Raw genomic sequence first — 24,620 nt, forward strand, 5'->3', positions numbered from 1 at the left:
ACTTAATTAAAAAAATAATAACCTGGAATTTTAAGTTTCTAATTGGAAGAAAAGGCTTTAGACTTTGATCTTGATACATTTGATACAAACTAAAAATAGGCTTACAATAAAAGACTTTTTAAAAAAATTATAATCCTAAATTTTGACATCTTTATTTGAGGAAAAAGCTGCAGAAATTGGTTGCAGAGTAGTGTATATCTCACACCTCAAAGCAAAGCACACCTAAAACCACGTTAAACATGCATTTTTTTTGCATCCTAGTTTGAGAGAACAGATGTTGATTGTTGTGGTGGAACCTATGCATGCATATAGGGTTTTGCAGCATTCAGGGAAATATGTCAAATAAACAGGAATTTAAGGAGGAATAACACAGTGACCAGATAAACACAACGTCTCATGGGCCAGAAGGGACCTAAAGGCCATTTGGCCCAGCGTCTCCATTTTTGATAACCCCTTATGCCTGTCTTTGGCCCCATTCTATGACAATGATGGGAAATGCCAACAGCTCCATGATTTTTACCACCAAAAACTCTGCCTGTTAATCCCAACTATTTGTGTCCTGGGGTCCTGCTTTCAGTTCTGTCCCCTAGGGTCTTCCTTCTGTCTGGTAATCCCACAGCCTTGTTACCCAGCGTTCTTTCCAGGCTTAGCAGTCCCAGCTCAGAGTGGTTCAGCTTCTTTCCTATAAATGATGTTTAGTTTTTCTGTATCCTTTTTAAAGTTCAGCATCCAGAACTGAACAAAATTCTACTTTTTTGTGTTCTTAGTGGTGTTAATGTTAGTCAAACTAATTGTTAAAAACAGACTGGGGTTTGACTTTATACACTCCTAACAAAATGCTGTTGTATTTCTCATGCATTTTGCTCTGGCCTCGGTTTTGAGTGCCCCGTCACGTTCATGCCTCAGGGCAGCATGAAATAAAGGAAAGAGCACTGAGAATTGAATCTGAGAATTGAGGCCTAAGTCCTGTTCTGCTGCAGGCTCAGAATGTGTCCTTAGGCAAGGTTTTCATCTTTTTGGACATCTTTTGCCTCATTTGTAAATTGAGGGGTTTGAGTTAGATCATTTCTAGTGCCCTATCATCAATTCGACGGTATTTTCTCAGCTTGTTTTAATACATTGTTTCTCCTGACTTTCCTTTAATTTGAAAAGGAGAAATTCATAGTCAACAGTGTTATGGCTGTCAGTCCAAGGTTTCTGACAAAACTCCTTAGAAGTAGCCCCAGTAAGGTGCAAAAGTAACTTTCACATTATTATACCAGCCAAGGGCAGGTTTTAAGGTAGCAGCTCATTCAAGCAGCTAGCTTTAGGAAACTGAAATGGATTTATGAAGCTAAACAATCATTCAAAAAAAATTGTCAGAAATGAATGAAAGATAGATGTTAAGATGCTCCTCTGATGTGATGAAATTCTGTGGATTTGTGTAGTTTCCTTCGATCGCCTGGAATGGATCTGATATGGGGGCTGGAGCCTACTTTGTTAGTGTTTACTGCCTAATCTATACTCTGCTTTAAAATAATGCATAATCCATAATTGGAAGCTAGAGTTAATTGGTCTTAGATTTCTATAATTGGAAGCTAGAGTTAATTGGTCTTAGATTAGTTTGAAACTTAAGCACATTATTTTTAATAAAATGTGTGCTTTAGGAAAAAAAAATTAAGGATTAACTATGGTTATAGGAAACCTGAAGTCCCTATTCAGGCTACAATATTACCTAAGATTTATGGAGAATTTACTATGTGCCTGGCTCTGGGCTAACCCCTTTCCATGTGTAAGCTCAGCTCAGCTTCACAGTGCTCTATCAAATAAGTACTATTGCTTTTCTCAGAGAAAGATAAGAAAACATATTAGAGGAGGTAGGAAACTGGCCCAGGGTTACCCACCTGATGGGTTGGGGGCTGTGACTGGAACTCTGGCAAACCTGGCTTCAGAGCCCCGTGCTCACCTCCTGGGCCATTCTGGTGTTGGCTGCATTTTCAGAACTTCTGCTGCAGATCCTGGAAAATGGAAGGACCTATTATTTTAAAACAATTTTTTTTTCTTGCAGTAGGCTAATCTTTCTTTATCTCACTTTACAACCTTACATAGTCAGTTTTAACTTGCAGATTGAAGGCTCTAAGTTTTAGTCCAAGCTGAGTCTGTTGGAAAATTAGTTCTGTCTTTAGAATCCAAGTATGAAATCATTGTATATTTCTCTTTAGATCTACTTGCTTTTCTGCGTTTAAAGATTCCATGGGAGCAGTGAGGCTTACTTTGAGAATAAGGGTACTTTGTTGGATAAAAGTGAAGCAAACTTTTATTTTGGCAGTAACGGAAATAAAGTAAATATCACTATAGCATAGACCTGTGTTTCCAACTCATTTTGCTCAACTTTTCCAGACTTCCTGAGTAAACACAGATGAGTTTCCACTTATTTTTCAGTTTTATGTAGAAAGTTCTTTAGACTATAAATTCCACATGCTGCTTGGAGTTTTCAGTATTTGCTTGATTGCATGCCATTGGCAGGTCAGAAACCTAGATTTAGACATTATGAAGATTTAGAAGGTGATGATGTGGAGTAACGTGTTTTCATTTGGCTATATTTTGGTCTTTCCTGATGGTAATTCTAAATGTTTTAATTAATTCAGATCTTGACTAAATTTCCTGGTAATTTGGTGGCAGGCAGAGTTTTGAAAGCCTTCTATTTTTAAGTAGCAGAGTGGTGGGGAGGGTCTTTGAAAAGGTGACCTGAATTTAATATTCCTGATGTGGTGGTAGCTGTCTATCACAAGTAATTCCCCGAATTGTTAATAAAATTAGAGAGGCTGGAAGGTGGGGTGGAAAGAGGCCTGAACCACCTGGGTCTGCCCCCATTCTGACCATTAACAAGCTCTGTGCCTTCCAGCAATGCAGTTCTTCTACATTGTGAAGCTTAGTTTTCTTATTTGTAAGAAAAGATTTATTTCTAGCCCTAGAATCCCATGATTCTGATTTCACCTCTCATCAACTAATAATTGTAGAAATAAGAAGATCAGGGTGTGTGTGCTCGGTTAATAATCCAAGAGCATAGGCACATGTGCCGCAGAGATTTTAACTGAGGCTTAATAGTACATTGCTCACAGATTAAATGCCCAGGAGCTGCTGCAGAATAGGAAGGAGCCTGAGATACTCAATTTAGGGGTTTTTTGTGCAACATGTTTTATTAATAAGAGATTTCAATGTTCTCTTAGTGTTAAGCTTTTAAAAAATAAAAAAAAAAAATCTCTTTGTAAAGTAAAAGGTAATTAAATCAGATTTCCATTTGATACTGTCTTTATTAATATCATCTAGTACTATTATGGCAGGGTGTGTATATAGATAGAGTTCTTTTTTGCTCTCATAGCAAATTATGGAAAAAATGAAGAGGATTTTCAGCTTTCTATAACATCATCTAATTGAATTTTTACATGGAGTAAAGTTTGATTACATTTTTATTGCTGTCATTGTTTAATGATATTTTGACCCTGCTAGAGCAGCTTCATTTACACTATTAATTTTTAAATAAGAAAGCTATTTTTTCATTTTCTAAATTTACTGCTAACCATGAAAAAACACAGTTGATTGTTGAATTTCACCACTAATTATTTCAGTGATCAATACTGTACCAAAAAAGCCTAGTTGTTTAGATTATCTGTCATTAGTAAATGTCTGTCCGGAAGATAGAGTTCCATGTTGATCTGAAAAAGAATCTTTAGTTTTAAATTGAAACTTAACCCTCTGGTGTCATGCTTCTCCCTTCCCACTCCCCTTAAAAGAAAAAAAATTATTCTTACCTTTTGTTTTGTCTTGTTTGCTTGCTTTTATAAGAGCTTTGCACGTAACTGTGCTTTCTAGCTAATAATAATACATACCAATAAATGGTAAGAGTTTTTCTTTTATTTTGCCACCTGTGTCTCTCTCTGGGAAAGAGTGGTTTCTCAGCTCTCTTATCATCGGGGATGGAGCCGTGTCTGCAGGATGTCATTTGCAGAGGCTTTTCATATGTGGTCACTCACATGTTATCTGAATACAGCTCAGACAATGTTTGTGGTTCGTTCATTTTTTAAATTTTGTTGCATTTGCAGGTCTGATTTACATGTTAAAATGTACATTTATTTGATATGATAAAATTACATTGTAGCTCTGCTCTCTTATTTTCCTAAGGGAAATTTAAAATGTGGTATTGTATATGATATTTGGTCTTTATGAAACACATTAACAGCATATTTTAGTGAAACTAAAGCAGGTTTGTTTTATATGTTTCCAGTGTATTTTAATATTTACAACCATTTTTTTGCTTGTTTAAATCCTAGCTCATTTTCAAAACAACCACAGTAAATAAAAATAAAAGCATATATTGATTTTTAAGCTTATTTTTAAAAAGGAAGATCAAAAGGAGTTTTTTTTAAAATGCCTTGCTTAGTGGATCGTTTTATTTAGTCGGCTTAAAATCTCAGTGTTTTCTCAACTGACCATGCCTTGTCTGTCTGTCTGTCCCATGCTGCTTTCTTTTTGCTTTCCCTAACTGGATGGGACTGATGGGAACAACATGTCTCTTCAGGAGCTGGACGAGGTATTGTGTTTTGAATATTTTTATATGTTGAGTAATTTGAGTTTATAAAATACCTGCTTTTCCTGAAGTCTTTGCTCATATATAAAATGCTAAGAGCTTATAAATACTTTAGCATTTGTTTTCATTACTTTGATTGTTTTTAACAGTTTAATATTTAGAATTTAATATATTTTCACATCATGTGAACTGATGATTTGGAAAAGGCTTTGGGAACATTGTTTACTACTCTTGGGAAAGTGTCTCAACATTAGAAGCAGTAAAGGTTAAACACGTTTTTCAAGAAGCCAGAATGTTTTGGGAATTATGTCTGTAGCTTCCTGATTTCTGAGAGATGAGTCGTGCACTTGCTCGTGTAGACAGTATAGAAGGTCAGGGTGTCTGTGAAGGCCCTAAATGAGAAGGACTGTAGCCATGGCAACTGTGGGAGGGTCTACCTGGTCACTCCTGTCTGGAATGAAATGACACCCTGTGGATGCACCTGGAGCTATTGTCACCTGGGCCCAGTTCTGCATCTCCTAGCTGGGGGAGCCTTTGGCCTTTTTATTAGCTAGTAGCATCTTGCCCAGACGGTGGAGAGAGTATATATTCAAAGCACTTTCTTTTAGTAGCCCTAGTAAAAGGGTTGAGAAAAAATAAGATTAAACTGTTGTTAATGTTTGTGTCTGTGTCTGTTTCAGCATTGAAGGGGTAAGAATGTTTTTCCTGAGGATAGACCTTTTAAATAGAGTAATGGAGAGGTGAGGGTTGTTCTTGTTTAATTTATAAGTGAGAAGAGTAAAGTAGGATTAGGATCACTGTTTTTAAAACCAGTGGGGTCCTAACTAGTAGATTGAGATCTACCTATAAATTCTAAAAACCTTAACTACTGGCCGGGCATGGTGGCTCACGCCTCTAATCTCAGCACTTTGGGAGGCTGAGGTGGGTGGATCAGAAGGTCAGGAGTTCGAGACCAGCCTGGCCAATATGGCAAAACCCTGTCTCTACTAAAAAAATACATTAAAAAATTAGCTGGGCGTGGTGGCGTGTGCCTGTAGTCCCAGCTACTTGGGAGGCTGAGGCAGGAGAACTGCTTGACAGCCAGGAGGTGGAGGTTGCAGTGAGCCGAGATTGAGCCACTGCCTTCCAGCCTGGGAAACAGAGTGAGACTCTGTCTCAAAAAAAAAAAAAAAACAACTTCTTGATAATAACAACAAAGTGAGCACAGCCTACGTATCCTTCATTGGGAACTGGTTAAATAAATTGTGTGGTATCTCTGATCCTCTGTAACAGGTACATAGTGAGGTTCACTATGAGGGCTGCAGTGAAATGAGCCCCAGACACGTGGCGGAGTAGAAAGACCCAGATGCAGAGTAGCATGGATAATGTGATTCCTGTTCCTTTTTGTTTTTTTTCCAGGAATAATAACTCATATTTATGCTTGCGTGTGCTTAAAAAATTCCTGAAAAGACACATAAGAAACCATTAACAGTGGATATACTCCAAGAAACATCTGGGATAGAAGAGAAACTTCCTTTCTATTGCAAACCCTTTTCTTAGGGTGGATATATATTTTTAAACATGTGCATGTCTACTTTGCCACTAAAAACAATTAGTTTAAATAAAAACAACCACTTAGCTGGTAGCTGACTGAGCCAGGTGTCATGATCATGCCTGCGTGGGGGTTTCCTGTCCCATTCAGGAACCTCACTGCCAGCATACCATCTGGGCACTGGGCCCTGGAGAGGGCCCAGCTCACACACATGAAGGTAGGAATCTCTGGAGTACAGTGGAAGTGGATGGATTTGCTGACCAGTCTTTAAAAATGTTAAGGCTTGGGGGCTTGGAGAACAGGCATTCTGTATTAAAACAAATGTTGCTCCTGGCTGAACAGTTTGAAGATATGGAGCTTATGACCTCAAAAGAAGTGTATAGGGTGCGGGGGAGGGTAACAAATTATGGAACCACTTAGGCTGAAGAAGCATTTGAATAATGTTCCAAGGAGGGGCACATAAATGGTCATAATTACTTCGGGTCTGCTGTCTGAACCAATTTCCAGTCTTTTCTACTTCCTTTTTCAGGCAGCAAGTTCCAGAAACTGGCTACTCACTGCATGAACTTGGCAGGTCCTCTTGATTTTCTTATGCTTCACCTCTGAGGGCTTAAAAGGGAGTCTTTAGGCTCTATGATCAGAGGCCCTGCGCAGAGAGCACTGTCTCCCCCACACGCACCCCAGTGCTGTCAGAAATGCAGGCTGCTGCCTCAGCATGGGTGCCCATGGCCTCCTCATTTCCTTGTGCGTTTCACTAGCCGCTTTTGCTCTTTTGTCCAGCACCATTATCTTTTTCATGAAGTGTGGCTTCCAGAATTGTCTGTGACGTACATTTTATTTACCTCGTTCATTCATTCCACTCGTTTCTTGTCAGCTTACTCAGCTGGTTGTGATTGTGCGTTCAGGACTCTGCAGTGTCAGGTACTGGCCTAGGAGTTGGGGGTGTGGTTGGGGACAGTGTCTAGAGGCTTCTTTGAATCTGAAGCATGCCTTTGCATTGGCGTCTCCTGGACATAGTAAACACCCAGCTCCAGAGTGGATTAGATGGTAGCCACCGCTTTATAGGTGAGGCTTGAGCAAATGTCCCTGAGTGGGTATCACTGGTGCCTCCCAGAGTAAAGGCATCTGACGCCCCCACTCGCTCGGAGTCTTCTTGCAGTCTGTTCATATTTGATTGTCATTCTCCTCCTCCAGCCTAAGTACCCTGGAGATGTCACTTTTCCTTCTGAGGGAACACTAAGTAAGCTGTTCCCTGAGGAGACAGCCGAGCCCACCCTTGGTTCTTTTACCCAGGGAAGTGTCTGGCCCTCTCCTTTGCTCTCTGTCTTCAGTCTGCTTCCATCTTATGACAAAGAAATCCCTCACGTTTGGGAGTTTTTAAATTCGAGATAAGAATTATTTTTAAAATCACAAGATATAAATGTTAAGCCCCCAAACCACACTTCCTGAGGACGGATGATTGTTGCCCATCTGGGAGAGGCTGGGCCGGGCCCCAATGTCTATGTTGGTAAAGGAGGGAGTGGCACCCCTCTGAAGGATTGTTATTGGGACCGGCCTGGGCCAGGCCAGTAGCAGTGCTCAGTACAGTGCTCAGAGAAGGCCCAAAAGTGTATGTTACTTGAGAAAAAAGGAAAATCCACGCTGACAACAGTATCAGAGTGATGTGATTCTCAAGTGTTTTATCTCTATATTTTTTGTACCATTTTCTTTGTTTATTTTTATTTATTTATTTATTTTGAGACAATCTTGCTCTCTTGCCCAGGCTAGAATGCAGTGGTGTGATCTCAGCTTACTGCAACCTCCACCTGCTGGGTTCAAGCAATTCTCCTGCCTCAGCCTCCCAAGTAGCGGGGACTACAGGTGTGTGCCACCACGCCTGGCTAATTGTATTTTGTATTTTTTTAGTAGAGGGGGGTTTTGCTATGTTGCTCAGGTGATCTGCCCGCTGTTGCCTCCCAAATTGCTAGGATTACAGGTGTGAGCCACCACGCCCATCCTATACCATTTTTAAAGTGTTTATTTTGACCATTTATTAATTTCATAATCAGAAAAAGTATTATTTTAAAATTAACACAGGTTTAGAAAAATGTAGTGCTGACATCACTTTTTTCTTTTATCCACATGCTTGTTCCTTTCTCCAGCAACTGAGATTTCCTAAGCCTAATTGTCTTATTAGCGAAGTGCTCTGACTTTATCATACATGCTCCCAGAGTTTTACCTGGAAGTATGAGTTGCCAGTCCATTGATTTTTCAGTGTCCCTTCTGGACTTTTTAAATGTTCAGTGCCGTAGATAGTACAGAATTATCAGTATTGTTCTCAATACCAATGTGTTATGGCTAAGCTTAGTTGATTTTTTTTTAGATGGGCAGGGGGTGTATCTGACTTTTTCAGTCTCCACAGAGCCTTTCCTAGTTCTGTAATCTTAGGCTACACTAAATCAGCCTTCGGGGAAAGGCAGGGTTTTTAACAGTAGAAGGGCCATAGAATTGGAACAGCTAGATTTATAAGAGAGTGTGTGTATGTTCCTTCCATAGATCGAGAACTTGTTCATACTGGCTGGTACTCTTTAAAGGGACAAATGTCAATATCTAAAGTGGATCAAGAGCAAAAGATCCCTTTAGTGAGACTGGCAGGAGAGCAATTGGGCTATGCTGTTTTGATCATCTGCTGAAATTTTTTTGCATTTCTCTCAGGAAGGATGACTCTAGGTTAGGCTAGTGGACCCTAGTAGTTCTTGGAGAGAGGAACTACATACCAAAGAGACAAGAAATCTTAATTCTCTTAAGTACAATTTTAATTTTAAAAATATGGAAGGATTTTTTATTTTAGAAGCACAAATTTATTTATTTTTTATTTGTTTGAGATGGAATTTCATTCTTGTTGCCCAGGCTGGAGTGCAATGGTGCAATCTTGGCTCACCACAACGTCTGCCTCCCAGGTTCAAGCAATTCTGCCTTGGCCCCTCAAGTAGCTAGGATTACAGGTGCCTGCCACCACACCCGGCTAATTTTTTGTATTTTTCATAGAGACGGGGTTTCTCCATGTTGGTCAGGCCGGTCTCAAACTCCCAACCTCAAGTGATATACCCTTCCCCACCTCGACCTCCCAAAGTGCTGGGATTACAGACATGAGCCACCGTGCCTGGCCACAAAATTATTTTTAAAGAATCTTTAGTAACCAACATCATGTTTTTGGAGGGGCACCATGTTGAAATTCACCAAGCAGAAGTAGAGAGAATTAGAAATCTGGCCGTTTTTAAAGATCTGAATGGAATAGGATGGCAACTTGAAAATTGATATGTTCGTTGGATCTTCAACAAATAAGACATGTTTTTAAATGGGAAGTGATGTTTCTGAAGTTAAAAGCGTACTTATTTTGCACTTAAAATTTTTTTTATGTCCATATTTGTTCCCATTTCAAATAGTTGACCCTTATCTTCAACATTTGTTTTCCCTTCCCAAAACATACTGTCATCTTTTTTAATAGTACATAGTGTGATACACATTACAGATCCATACTGATGAAAGGAATGAAACATTTCTTCTCAGTGGGGTGGTGTTTCTTTATCATGATGTTATACATATACGTAACTATAGCTATAGACTGTATCATAAAGGACACAACTTATTCACTATTTAAAGATTTCATTCCCAAAGAATTAACTGTTCTTTCTTACTGGCTAAATCCTGATACAGTGTGTGGAGTACTAGTACCCCAGCTGAGCCGGCTGGCATCCGTGCCCTTCGTGTAGGGATCTCTTAATTAGAAAGCTTCCTTAGGACCCTTAACAAAGAGTGTGTTCTCCCCACTTTTGATTTACATCTAATTTGGGGGGAACACATGACACAAAATCAAGTACTGCTTCAAAGAATGTATTCACAACCAACTTTTCATATGTGGTTTATAATTTGTTGTTTCAGATAAAATAATACTAATTCCAATGCAAGTCACTTTAGATAGATACCATCTCTCTATCTTCTTTAGTTTAATGTTTATTTGTAAACAGTAAAAGCAGTACAAAATAAGATCGTGAGTTTAAAAGCTATAAAATCACTATAAATAATTACCGTATTGAAATGTGGGATGATAACAAAATATAGTGGATTCGATAATAAACTGGCTTGGGGGAATTCTAGGACCCACAAAGAGGTACTTAGCAATTTTAGATTTTACTTTGTATAAATAGCTGGAGTTCAAGTTCTGTTCCAGTCCATCAGTAATTCTGTAGACAGCACCTGATGTATGGGCGCTGGGAACTGGGCCTCTGTGTTTTAGTCAGTGTGTCTTCCAAAGAGTTGTGTACCTGTTGGTGACTTGGGAGCAGGACTGTTGAATAAGCAAGTCTGCCTCTGATCGCTGGATGTAGGCCTCCTCTTTGTCCACAGATGGTCAGCAAGAGAGGAAGATCTTTACTCACTGCGAGCCTGTCCTGTAGTCCCTGGTACCGTTAGTGGGCAATGAATCAAACTACTCTATGTTGTTGTTTTAATTGGATGGCTTGTCTTGATTCATTTTCTTAGCAAATGGCAGTGATAGTTCATGGGCCTCCGGAGTGACTGGCATCTTCTAAGGCAAAAGGGGTTTCTGGAGTCAGCTGACCCAGGTTTCAGTCTGTCACATAAGAGCTCTGTGACCTTGGGCAAGTGACTTTTCTCGGTTTCAATTTCCACATTTATAGGTTAAAATAATAGTTCCGGCCGGGCGCGGTGGCTCTCGCCCGTAATCCCAGCACTTTGGGAGGCCGAGACGGGTGGATCACAAGGTCAAGAGATCAAGACCATCCTGGTCAACATGGTGAAACCCCGTCTCTACTAAAAATACAAAAATTAGCTGGGCATGGTGGCACGCGCCTGTAGTCCCAGCTACTTGGGAGGCTGAGGCAGGAGAATTGCTTGAACCCAGGAGGCGGAGGTTGCGGTGAGCTGAGATTGCGCCATTGCACTCCAGCCTAGGTACCAAGAGCGAAACTCCGTCTCAAAAAAAAAAAAAAAAAAAGTTCCTACCTCACTTAGTTTTTGTGAGGATTAAAATAATGTAAAGACTATGAAATTCCTATTAGTGGACTTTTAAAACCAAACAAAAGGTGGTGGTGGTTAAGAATGACCACTTCATAGCCTGGGAGCCCCAGACAGTGTGGGTTTGGATGATACACCATTTGTTTAAGAACTGAAATGACACTGGGCCTGCAGCATCCGTGCCTCGTTTGAGCACCGTGGGCTTAATCACGGCTCTTGGATGTGCTGGGAGCAGTTAATGGGGCTTGGTTCCTCCAGCATGGTCACTGCACAGGATGCGCTCCCTGAGTGGACACGTGCCCAGAGTACACAGATAGCCTGAAGCAGATGGTGGCAGAACCACCCCAGGGTGTGTGTACAGGGAGGTTGATGGTGAAGATACTAATTTGCTTTTAAGAGTTTTACTGTGAACACTTTAGGATTTAGGGCCTATTACTTGAAGTTTTTCTTTATATTTTCCCCTTTTCATCTGTAGATTTTAAAATTTTTGTCTTGTTCCTTTATTGTTAGAAAAGCAAATAAGTATTTACTGAGTGACTGAAAAAATAAATTTAGATAAATGCAAGGAAGAGGGAAGAACAATAAAAAATTTTCACCAACTCTACAGCGTGATTTAGAAGATTTCCAAAGTATTATCTGTAAAGGACTTTTGTAGACTATTTTCCATTATATTTTTGATCATCATTTGGATCTCTAGAAACTGGCATTTAAAAATTCTGAGCTCTGGAGCTTTTCAACCCATTCACTGCCTGCAGGCAAGAAAACAGCTTAACTATGCCAAATCCATGATTTCCCTTGCATTCTTTTTTTTTTTTTAATTTGAGACGGAGTTTTGCTCTTGTCACCCAGGGACATGATCTCAGCTCACTGCAATCTCTGCCTCCTGGGTTCAAGCGATTCTCCTGCCTCAGCCTCCTGAATAGCTGGGATTACAGGTGTGAGCCACCACGTCCAGCTAATTTTTGTGTTTTTAGTAGAGACGGGGTTTCACCATATTGGCCAGGCTGGTCTCAAACTCCTGACCTCAGGTGATCTGCCCGCCTCATTCTCCCAAAGTGCTGGGATTACACCATGCCAGGCTGATTTCCCTCCCATTCTTAGAAGCTTTCTACAGCAGTGTCTTATATAGTTAAACAAGAACCATCAGTATCATTTCAAAATAAGGGGAAATGTTGCCTGTGGATATTTAACTGAAGAAAAGAAATGACAGTCTAAGATTGCATTGAGATTTTAAGGATTGCTTTTGTCAAACAGTAGATAATTTGCTAGCCATAAAAGCAGTTGTTTCACACATTTTAACACATGCTTAATGATCGTGTGACTGAGATAACTGGATCAGCACTATTCCCAAAATAAGCATATTTAAGTAAACCTTCCTACTATTGAGCATTTTGTAGTCGTTTCATTTACCGCCTAGTTTTCTTTTTTCACTTGTAACTGATCAGATTAATCATTGAGGTTCATGATATTCTATCACAGTACTAGTTCTAAGAGGTCTTTATTTTAAGGACCTTTTGTTGATTTTTCATTACATTTCTATAGCCAGATCAAGTCAAATTCATGTTCTCAAGTATGTCCAAGGAAATTAAGAGCTGGTGCATGAAAAGATAGGAAAACAATTCCAAATCGTAGCAGTTATCAAAAGCAAGTTTATAATACAGGCAAGTGCATTCACTCCTTTCTGTATCTTCAGGGAGCAACATTTAAGAGGGTTTAAGAGTATTTGTATCTAAATTGGATTGGAATAATTTTTTTTCCTGTCCCTTTACTTTCTTATAGCTTGCTGATGACCGTATGGCACTGGTGTCAGGCATCAGCTTAGATCCAGAAGCAACAATTGGTGTGACAAAACGGTCACCTCCTAAATGGGTGGATGGAGTGGATGAAGTAAGTTGCATGATAGTTTCATACCATCCTGTTTTTTAAGTGATTGTGACAACGTATTTTAAGATGTCTGTCATATAAATGAATTTGGCTACACTTGAATGTTTATCCCTGGAAGTACTTTAGCTTTAGGTTAACTTGTCTATGTGCGAGTTCATAATTTTTGCTTTAGTTTTAACATTGGTAATAACTACCTGAATTATAGGAAGAAATTGAAAACCCATGCAACAAGGAAGAGTGCTATGTGATTTTCTGGTAATTTGAATTAAAAGCTGCTCACACATCAGCAAGCCAACAAGTTTGCTGAAGACTGAACTCTATGTGCTGAGTGTAGCTGGTTGTCTCAGAGGCAGACCGATAGCCTGCCTGGCATCAGTGGAGTTCTGTGACTTCATTTGCTTAGATTCAGTATGATGTTGGCCGGATTAAGCAGAAGATGAAAGAATTATCCAGCCTTCATGACAAGCATTTAAACAGACCCACCCTGGATGACAGCAGTGAGGAGGAACACGCCATCGAGATAACTACCCAGGAGATCACTCAGGTGAGGGTGTGTGAGTCCTGGGGAAACCAGCAGGCTGCCTCATGGCAATCTCAAACACTAGGGTGCAAATCAAAATCAGTCTCCTGGAGTCCACCTCCCAACCTTAACTTCTCAGAGGGACCTCAGGAGGCCCTGATATCCTCCAGCTCTCAGCAGAGGTACCTGTGAGGCCTGGGAGGTGTGGGGGCTGGTTTTCAATTGTTGGCAGATACTACTGTGGATTGATTAAGATGAAATTTCAGACATGATTGAGTTCAGTCATTTGATTTTAAAATGAATAATATTGTATACTAGTGTTAAGAAATTTTAATGCTAAAATATAGTCCTTATAATTGAAAAGTAACCTAGAAAAATTTTTTATAAAATATTAAATTTGACTAATTTTAAAATAATAGGACTTGTGTTTAAACTTCAGTGTTATTTAAATCTCCTGGGTGCTAATTATCAGAGGAGTATGGTGCTTTGGGGAAAACCCTGGAGTGTTGGGATGTTTGAACCTTGGCTCTCAGCCGTTTTAACAGTTGCATGATTCTCATTTAAGGCTTCTGACTCTAGTGTTCTCTTCTGTAAAATGGGACTAATGTAGTACCATCCTCATAAGATGCTTGTTAGGGATTAAATGAGAAGAATGCAATAATAATAATATGATATATGATAATACAGGTTGAAGATTTCTAATCTGAAAACCTGAAATCCAAAATGCTCCAAAATTTGAAAGAGTGCCAATATGACACTCAAAGGAAATGCTCATTGGAGCATTTTGGATTTCGAATTTTCTGATTGGGGTGCTCAGCTAGTAGGTATTCTGCAAATATTCCAAAATCTCCCAAAATTTGAAATCCTGAACATTGCCGATCCCAAGCATTTCGGATGAGGGGTACTCAGCCCATCTAATGTAATGATATGTGCACAGCCGGGCACACAGCAGGCCCTACACAGCAGGAGTTAAAATCCAGTGAAATCTTTCTGTGTGTATAAATTAAGCCTCAGATTCCTATTATCTGTTCACCCTTCTCTAAACCAACCTGAGTGAACAGAGTCGCTTACTTCTCACTCTGGCTTGTGATGATGGCAGTGTTAGCAGAGGGGCTTCTCTCGCAGGCTTGCCCTGAGCCTCGGGCTTGTTCTCTTAGCTCTTCCACAGGTGCCAGCGTGCTGTGCAGGCCCTGCCGAGCCGGGCCCGGGCCTGCTCCGAGCAGGAGGGGCGGCTGCTTGGGAACGTGGTGGCCTCGCTGGCGCAGGCCCTGCAGGAACTCTCCATCAGCTTCCGGCACGCACAGTCAGGCTACCTCAAACGTGAGTGCTGCCCGGGCCTAGTGAAGGGATTTTGAGTAAGAAAAGCACTTTCTGTTTTCTTTTTTGCGACTATTTTTCCACATAGTCCAATACCTTTCATTGTTAGCTTTTGAGCAGGTTCATACCTTACACAATAAAGGGATGCCTCCTCCTCACGTGAAATCCTGGCTTGGAAAGAAGGCACAGCGTGGAGTACCGATGCAGGCTGGGGGAGGGCACCCAGATAGTTCAGCATCTCAGCAAACAAAATTTGTTTTATTGAAGCTGCAAGAATTTGAAAATCAATCAAGCACATTTGAAAAACCTGTTGTTTTCTAGATGTTCGGGTTTGGGAGAGCTGCTACTCAATAGGTAAAGGCAGTTGTTATTAGGGAAAGCCACATGTTTGCATAACAACCAAAGTGTTTGAGAGCACCTGAGAGTCCCTCCCCAGGGTCCTCGAAACACTTCCTCTGCTGGCACCACCGGTTTCACTTGACAAATAGCCCCAAGCCCGATTTCAGCTATCTTCTCATTCAAATCACCCTGTAAGCTGGGTTTTAAAAATGGCCATTATAATCAATAAAGTCCCCACAGTCTCCAAAAAAAAAAAAAAAACTTCAGTTCTCCCTCCCTCTGACAACTGGCAGATTTGTATTTTAATTTTATTACTTCCAAAATTTGATTAGGGCCATTTGGAATTCCTACTAGAGATGCTTCTAGAGAGAAATATTGATTTTTTAAAATGTTTTGTAACAGCAGTTAGATTAAATCTTTCTGTTTCACTTGGAGAGTCTCAGATGGTTGTGTTATTTTTGTCTTGGCATCAAGTGAATTGTGCACATTTACACTGTGACTTTGTCTTGGATAATCCCAAATGCCTGCATATTATTGTGTGTTTGTAACCCTTTACTCTCCCTCTACTCCCACTGGAGATAGGTTTCTTTAAAGTGGCTAAGAATGTCTCCATTTTGACTGTTGAAGTTTACTCTAGAATTCCCCTTTTTAATGGTAGAACAATAACCAGGGTGGTTTACATATTCAAGTAAAATGAATTCCTATCTGTGGTAGGTATGAAGAATCGAGAGGAGAGATCCCAGCATTTTTTTGACACGTCAGTACCACTAATGGATGATGGAGACGATAATACTCTTTACCATCGGGTACGTGAAGGGGCTGCAAAGCTGACTGCTGGGTCTGTGCACCCCATTCTGCTGCTTTCTCCTCCTAGACCTCAAACTTATCTGCAGTGTCAGTGGATTGGTACAGCTGACTTGTATATTCATCAAGTTGTTTTTGCAGCAGGTGGAAGAACAGCCATACTGTTTCTTCCTTTCCAAAGGCCACAGGGAAGGAGACCTTGTAATCTGCTTTCCAGAACATTTGGGAAAGTGGTCAACACCCTGCCTTCTTAGGAAGAATGCAGAGCAGCAGAGGGCTGTTTTGGGGGTTTTGTTCCTGGGCTTTTGCAGAGCTGCAGACGTGGGCTTCTGTCTTCCCTGCTGTGGCCTCAGAGCTTTAGATCCTGCTGATTTAGGGAGTTTGAATCTTTCCTGTTAGGAAAAAATAAGTGTTTACTTGTTATTTATGTGCTTTATAGAAATATTTTCAGAATTCATTTTCTTTAACTTATATATTCATTTTCTTTAACTTATATTTATATCTAGACTAGTACACCATATCTTTCCTGAGAGAGGGGGGAAAAAATCTAACCAACAAATTGTACACTGTTTTGCTAGGGTTTTACCGATGACCAGTTAGTGCTGGTGGAGCAGAACACACTGATGGTGGAAGAGAGGGAGCGAGAGATCCGCCAGATTGTACAGTCCATTTCTGACCTGAATGAAATATTTAGGGACTTAGGAGCGATGATTGTAGAACAGGTACGTGAGCTGGCCTTCCTTGTGAATAGGCTTTCCTGCCATACTTATCTGTCCTTCTTTTTCCTGTACTCCTTTCAGGGAAAAAAACTGGAGCCATTTCCTCCAACGTATGTGTGCGCGCGCAGGTGCGCGCCTGTCCTTTTGTGTTTACGAATATACATACACATATACATATGTTTACAAATATATACTTAGCATCCCTAATCAGAAAATATGAAATTCAAACTGCTCCAGAATCTGAAATTTTTTTTTTTTTCGAGATGGAGTTTCGCTCGTGTTACCCAGAATGGAGTACAATGGCGCGATCTCGGCTCACCGCAACCTCCACCTCCTGGGTTCAGGCAATTCTCCTGCCTCAGCCTCCTGAGTAGCTGGGATTACAGGCACGCGCCACCATGCCCAGCTAATTTTGTGTACTTCTAGTAGAGACGAGGTTTCACCATGTTGACCAGGATTGTCTCGATCTCTTGACCTCGTGATCCACCCTCCTCGGCCTCCCAAAGTGCTGGAATTACAGGCGTGAGCCACTCCACCCGGCCCAAGAATCTGAAACTTTTTGAGTGCTGACATGATGCCACAAGTAGAAAATACCTACACAAGACCTCATGTGACAGGTTGCAGTTAAAGCTTTGTTTTATGCACAAAACTATTGAAAACGTTGTGGCCGAGCGCAGTGGCTCACGCCTGTAATTCCACCACTTTGGGAGGCTGAGGTGGGTAGAGCACTTGAGGTCAGCAGTTCAAGACCAGCTTGGCCAACATTGATGAAACTTCGTCTCTACTAAAAATGCAAAAAGTAGCTGGGTGCAGTGGTGCATGCCGGCAATCCCAGCTAATCGTGAGGCTGAGGCAGGAGAAGCACTTGAACCTGGGAGGTGGAGGTTGCAGTGAGCCGAGATTGCACCATTGCACTCCAGCCTGGGCAACAAGAGTGAAACTCTGTCCCCCCCGCCCCAAAAAAACTATATATATATATATATATATATATAGTATAAAATTACTTTCAAGCCATGTATATAAGGTATATAGAAACATAAATGAATTTTATGTTTAGACTTGGGTCCCATCCAGAATAAGCATTTCAGATAAGGGATACTCAGCCTGTATATGTGTGTATTTACAAATTATATACATAGGCTACTGGCATTCCCTATAAGAATATTAATAAATATTTTTTAGAAGTTCTAATTTTCTCTTCCTATCCCTCCAGGGTACTTAACGTGAGCACCCTACTTTAGAGACCTAGTTGACTCTGACCAAGCTCAACAATGATTCTGCCAATATGTAAGATTTCCCTTCTAATTTTTGGCAGGTTATTGTGTAATGGCAGTTGAAACCACTAGCTTTCAAGTAGAATTAAATTGTTGTTCACTGTTAAAATCTGATTAGGGCATTTTATTATCTTGCCAGCAGGGATTTGGGTCCTGATCCCCCTGAAACCAACTGCAGAATGGAGTGTTCAGGCTCTGAAAGATCCCGTTACATTAATTACTCCAGCAGTTCTCAGTGAACTGCTATCTCTTCTAATCCAGCATGTTTCCAATAAAAGCCCTGTTCTTCCTTATAGCCCAGGGTCCCCTTCTTTTGCTTTGTATTAAGAGATTAAACAATTAAACATCTTTTCCTTGAGGCCACATTTTTAATTTTAGATGGTACATTGTCTGCTCTGACCCATAGAGATGTGTATTCACGTTTATAGACATGATAGTTTGCGGTCTGCTCCTAATGGTTGTGCTGCTGTTCTTTACTTACATGAGTCCAAGTATGTAGGCACAAAATGGGTACAGAGCCTCTCTGCTGTTCAGAGCCTCTTTCCACTGAACTATATGTTGTTTAAGGACCAAGTAAGTCTGAATATGGCATATTGTATGGTAGCGAAAACCAAAAAGGAAACCCGGTCTGTCAGTACCGGGTTTGTACGTGATGGCACTAACCAGCACTCTGCCATTGAGCTCCTGACCCTGCTTGAGGGGGACTCCAGAGCCCTCCATGTGTACCTGCAGCACACAGGGAAGGAAAGCATCATCTTATGGATGATGATGTGTGTAATTTGTATATCTCATTTTTGATGTCCAGTTTTCCCAGTTGCCATTGTTGATCGTCTATAACTGTCATTTATTACCTAGGGTACAGTCCTTGATAGAATTGACTATAACGTTGAACAGTCCTGTATCAAAACGGAAGATGGCTTGAAACAACTTCACAAGGTAATGACATGTCTTTCAAGAACTGGGAATTTTAGGAACTATTTTCAAATAATCAGGAATCGGTCAGAGGGTTCTCTTCCACCATAACTATCTTCAGCATTCTTATTTGTGTTGTCCACTCTAAATACGGTAGTGTAAAAAGGGATTCATTTCATTTAAAGCCAATTGTGGGGGCTGTTGCCATTTTATTGCAGTTAATGATTCCAGGATCCAGAATTGCTAAGAAATCCTTTTTATGACAGTAAATTCTAAGGGGATTGGAATTTTCTTCCTTTTAGAAATATTTCATCCTTTTCTGAGGCTTCTTGTTTAGGAAATCAATTGAATGGGCATTTGTTAAATAAAATATGTGTTGAGAATCTGCTTGTTGCCACTCAGGCCTCTCTTGTTGTGACACATTTCTGATGAATTGCTGGTGTAAAATCATTCTGGAGAAGATAAAAATCTAATTTTCTCTTTAATTACCACAGCATATCTGTGGATTACCTTGAGAAAAGAGAAGTTTTTTGAAGTGAGAGTAGTAGTTCTTCTATTCTGTGCTAATAAGCTATTTCAGGGGTGTTTTTTATGATATTTATTCTTTTAAAAAAATAGATGGAAAGCATCTTCAGAATCTTATAATGTTATGAGAAACATGGCATAAACTGCTGAGTGGCTCTCATATATAATTGTTACATATTTTCTTTAAAAGGAATATAACAATACTTCACAAGTAGTGTCCATTTTCTTGTATCTTTGAGGCCCAGTGGAATTTCTAGCCATATAATGAGTGTTTTGCCAATTCGCTATCGGACTACTCTACCATTTTTCTAAAATCAGTTGCTTCCTATACCAGAGATCACCCCATCTAACAGTAGCATTGGGTGTACAAAAAGTCAGCCCTTACCCTTGTCTAAGCCGAAACCCTGAGCTGTCTTTTCAGGGTGCTTGTTGCCATGTGCTGGGTGGATATGAGATTGCAGCCTGTGGTGGGGAAGAGAGGTCTGACCTCGTCTAAGCAGGGGCTCCTTAAGCATTTAGATTAATTTGGTTGCCAAGCCCTATCTATTAAAAGTGAAAACTAACTTTAGTTTCTCATTCTGTAATACCCAGGTTTTGATGTGCTGCTGAATTATGCATTGGTTTTGAAGTTTCTTAAATAAAAACTAGTGAAACATGTTTTGTAATAGATAAAAGAAAAAGCTTTCTCTGCGGGAGTGAGCAAATCTAGCGGGAACTAAAAATTTTGTTTTAGGTTCTACTTTATAAATCATTTTGAGAGGTTTTACAGTATATTATTTAGTACTGGCTTCCCTGGTGTTCTGGGTTACTTATTAGAAAAGTCAGCTTGCTCCGTCTTCCCTCCAGCTACAAGGCTGTAGGCAGCACCGCGGCTGGCCGGTGCTCAGCAGTCGGTTTGTCTGAGGGTGATTGAGCTTTGGGAGCTGCTCCCCATGATCCGACTCTCCAGTGGCGTTCCTCCTGGTGGATGAGGGGCTCCTCCAGGTGGGTGGGCAGGCTCGCTTCAGAAACAAGCCCACCGAGGGGGATGGAGGAGAAGAAATTGCCATTCTCGCCATGGCTGCCTTCCCGCTGCCCTTCCTCCTGTGCCATAGCAAGGTCTGGAAGAGGGCAGCGCATGTTCTCCCTGGACATGCTTCCTGGCTCCCTCTGAACTCTTCTGCCCTCTGGCTCTCCTTTCTCAGTGCTGTGTGTCTTTCACAAGCCAGGTGGGGCCCTTTGGCATTTCTGTACCAGGCATGGTGGAGTTCCCGTGCTCCCGCCGAGCTTCCAGGATGCGGTGTTCAGGTGAAGAGATAAGCAGGGTGCAGCCTTGTCCCCAGGTTGAACTTGGGAGTGCCTTTGCTGTATCGTGTCTGTTTTTATTTCAAAGGATGAGTTCTTGTTTCCAAATTTAAGGGAGGCCGAAATGGGGCCTCTTTGGGGACATCTTTGCCTACCTGCCTCTTAGGCTCCCCCAGCTGGTTGTTCCTTCCGTGGTGAAGGAGCTGCGCATTCGCTCAAGGAGCCGGGACCAGGAACTGAGGGCCTGCGGGAGGAGAAGCAAGGAGAAGCGTGGAGAAGCAGGCCCAGCAGCATCCGGAAGCATGAGCTTTGACTTCCCTGTCAGCCTTTGTCTTAGTAGTAGGTTTCCAACAAGTCCATTTCCATGCCCAGGGCAAATAAGCAGCTCCAGGATCATGGGGCTCTTCCACTTCTGATGACAGAATTCCCTGGGATTGATGGAGGGATTACGATCATGTAGCCTGTAGCAGAGACCTTAGTCACTGTGCAGACAGATCCAGAAGCCTCAGTCTGGAAACGCGTGGGACCTGATTTGGGATTTTGGGGAAAATGACTGCCTTTTTTTTCCCCTCCTCTTTTTGTAGGCAGAACAGTATCAAAAGAAGAATCGGAAGATGCTTGTGATTTTAATATTATTTGTCATCATCATTGTGCTCATTGTTGTCCTCGTTGGCGTGAAGTCTCGATAAGTGGCATTGGGTTCTCGTGTGTGCCACACGCATGCATCTCCCGGTGTGAGGGGCTTGGCCTGCGCGGGCCAGCTGCCGTCAGAGGTGCAGCCCCGAGGAATCCGAGGGCATCGGGGCAGAGAACCTTTCCATCCACAGACTCCTCCTCCATTAGTCCTGCTCAAGTGGTCCGGGGAATGGGCTTTTGTTTTTCCTTCATTGTTGAGAATTTAAGGACCTTTGATACTGCTGCACAATAGAGATTGAGTTCTGTGATCAGTTATCATATATATTTTTCTTAGAGAAAGTGAGCTGAAAGTTTACAGGGACTGCAGAAGCTGTTCAGGATTATATGTGTATATGCTGTTTTTTTAGCAGCCATGTCTGAGCAGAATGTTAAAATAATTTTTGGAAAAATTTTCTTTAAACCATCTGGTTTTTAAGAAATTTGGTACCAAAAATTGATGAGTAGAGGCAAAAATGCCTCTTCATCTTTCTCTATATATTTTCCAGTTGAAAACAACTAAGAAGTCCTTTAAGAATTTATAATCTGTTCCCTATTAACTTAATTTAGCTTTTCCATCACTGTTAATGATCAGAGTAACAAAGTGTGAAAAATAAGAAACCATCATTGATGTTAATTAACACATTTAGATGGGCCAGTTAAAACAGCTTCATAAGTTTAATTGTAAATGGAATATTCCTTATTTAAAATTTTTGCACTGCATTTTCTACTGTAAACCAAAAGGGGTTACTAAGCAAAACCACCTAAAATACAGTTGGTGATTTGAATAAATCTCGCATTAAAAGAAAGCTTGACAGTGTTAGGAAAGCCACCAGTCTCAGCCAGTGTGTCCCCGTGGGTATCCCCAGCCTCCTTGCTCCATCCATTACTTATATACTAACTACATAATGACCTGTTCAAACCAGACTCTATTTAATGAACTGTGAATTTACACAGAGGCCATTTTAAATGGGTCACCCCATTTAGGATTAGTGGATCTCAAATTATTAACCAAACATCACTCCATTTCAAAGTAAAATATTCCACCAGTGATTTGATTTATTGGCTCTTCCATTGCCACTGAGCAATGCCTAGGAAGCAGGCACATTGCCAAGGACTGTGGGCATCTTGACTAGGAAGCTCCTTGTTTGTGTGAGTGTGGGTCAGATTGCCAAAGTAAGACTTCGTCATTTTCCTACCTGTTATCAATATGGTGCTGAAATACATTCCTACAACTGTAGAATAGTGTGAAAAGGGATGGGAGGTTTGAAGTAGTTCATGTTTTATTGGCCTTGTTTTAATTGGTACCAGTAGAGTTTTAATGGTCTTTGTGTAATTTTTAATGGCTTTTCCATTGTTTTGCTTCTCTTACAAAGTTTAAGAAGTGTATGACCTCATTCAATGTACTGCATTTTATTTGGACCAGTCACTTAAAATGTCTCTCTAGAGTTGACTTTGAAGTTGTTTCCAGAAATTTAAACTCAAGTCCAGAGATTGAAGCTGTCCAAACAGCTCATGGGCTTAACATCCAAACCCCTGCCCCAGCCTTCCCTTTCCAAGTTGGCGCCACCTCCGGCAGCCACTGGTTTTCTTATTACTGATGTAGCTGTGGAATGGTAAGGACCTAGAGGTGTCCCTGGCATTTCAGGAAGCAACCCCTGTCTTCCCTGACAAGTATTGTTTAGGAAAGAGGGCCGGAAAATAAGAAGCCAGCACCTCATCAGTCACCCCTGAAATGTTGAGGCTTCCATAGCTCTTGAAAGTCATTGGAGGTGTTCTTTCATCTCAGCTCATTTTAACCCATGGTTGAGATGTTCCAAGTTAGACCTGCTCCTCTTAGGAGTGGGGCTGTCTGAATTAGGGAACTGGCCTCAAAAACAGTCTGCAGTGGCAATACCGGATTCCTGTTCAAGCTTTTTTAAAGAGCTAAGTCTTAGAAACACTTGAAGTAAACTGACCCTGTAGGAGAAGATCATCGTTTGTTTATATTTATTTTCACCAAATAGGGTGATGAAGGTTGGTTTTTGTCCCCTGCACCTATTTGGGTAAAATAACAGACCTGAATAGAGATTGTTTTAAGGATGTCCTCCAGGTTGGGGAACTGTCCCATTCCACTTGAAGCCAGGGCACTGGTACTGTGACTGTTTTCCCAAGGTGGGGGAGAGATAGACCCAGCCTGGAGCTAGCTGACCCCGGGCCTATGTGCTGACTTCTTGGGGTCCTCAAACCACTGTATTTTTCTTTTGAGCCTGTACTTGGGGAGAGATCAGCAGCATTTGAGGAAGTAAGAGAGAAGAATCATGGTACCTCAGGGTTTCTTTCCCTTCACTCACTGACAGCTGTTGTCTGTGGGCACCTCATGCTTCTTCTCTGCACTCTGTTGAGCTGTGGAGGTAACGATCACCCAGGCCAGTCTCCCCTGCCTGGGATGTGCCCTTGGAGAAGAGGCCTAGCAGGGCAGGCTCCCTCTGGGCATCCCTGGGTGCAGCCTCTGGACACATGTCTTCTCTTTTTTCTTTTTTTTTTGAGATGGAGTCTTGTTCTGTCACCAGGCTGGAGTGCAGTGGTGTGATGTCGGCTCACTGCAACCTCTGCCTCCCAGGTTCAAGTGATTCCCCTGCCTCAGCCTCCTGAGTGGCAGGGACTACAGGTGCGCGCCACCCCACCTGGCTAATTTTTTGTATTTCAGTAGAGATGGGGTTTCACCATGTTGGCCAAGTTGGTCTCAATCTCCTGACCTCATGATCCTCCCACCTCGGCTTCCCAAAGTGCTGGGATTACAGGTAAGAGCCACCATGCCCAGCCCATATGCCTCCTTTAAAGTGTCCAGGGGTGGCTCAGGTTCAGTGGAGGTAGAAGGAGAAACAGACATGTTTACCATCAGTTTTCCAAAGCTCCTGGTCTTTCCCAGGATTGTAACTGAAAACTGCTGTCTCTTGTGTTCGTTTGTGGGGGTGGGGGTGCTGGCTGGGCCATGCATGTGAAGCGGATTCACCCTCTGCTAATTGAGAGAGCGTTATTTACATTATTTATTTGTTTTGACACAAGTGGTTTCAGTGTTTTATCCTAGCTAATGGCTTAAGTTAATAAAACCCTTCCACCTTAATTGGTCAGATAAGACTTTTTTTCTTGTATGCTTAAATAAAGCAATTAGTGAAGTGCTTCTACCAAAATGACCTTTTTTGTCCTTTTTAAAAACCAATTTACTGTTACTGGAAACTTTTTGTACAATAAAGCAATCATGCAGATTAAAGAA

General features: G+C 41.3%; 1 protein-coding gene across 11 annotated transcripts in view; it reads left to right on the top strand.

Moving 5' to 3' along the window:
- STX16 (syntaxin 16) overlaps nt 1-24,620 on the top strand; it is a 28,697-nt gene extending 4,077 nt beyond the window's left edge. For 2 of the 11 annotated variants that reach the window (XM_002747714.6, XM_002747713.7), the window contains exons 2-9: nt 4,559-4,570; nt 12,894-13,001; nt 13,402-13,542; nt 14,676-14,838; nt 15,889-15,980; nt 16,557-16,700; nt 18,827-18,907; nt 21,277-24,620. In XM_002747714.6, the coding sequence (XP_002747760.2) occupies nt 4,559-4,570; nt 12,894-13,001; nt 13,402-13,542; nt 14,676-14,838; nt 15,889-15,980; nt 16,557-16,700; nt 18,827-18,907; nt 21,277-21,381 (846 nt within the window). In that variant the 3' untranslated portion in view covers nt 21,382-24,620. Of the gene's footprint in view, nt 1-4,558; nt 4,571-12,665; nt 12,776-12,893; nt 13,002-13,401; nt 13,543-14,675; nt 14,839-15,888; nt 15,981-16,556; nt 16,701-17,910; nt 17,985-18,826; nt 18,908-20,858; nt 21,148-21,276 lie in introns of those variants that run through there. The other 9 variants (XM_078372019.1, XM_078372021.1, XM_008996176.5 and 6 more) reach the window with 7 other exon arrangements.

Source organism: Callithrix jacchus, chromosome 5 (genome assembly GCF_049354715.1).
Source record: "Callithrix jacchus isolate 240 chromosome 5, calJac240_pri, whole genome shotgun sequence".
NCBI classification, from domain to species: Eukaryota; Metazoa; Chordata; class Mammalia; order Primates; family Cebidae; genus Callithrix; species Callithrix jacchus.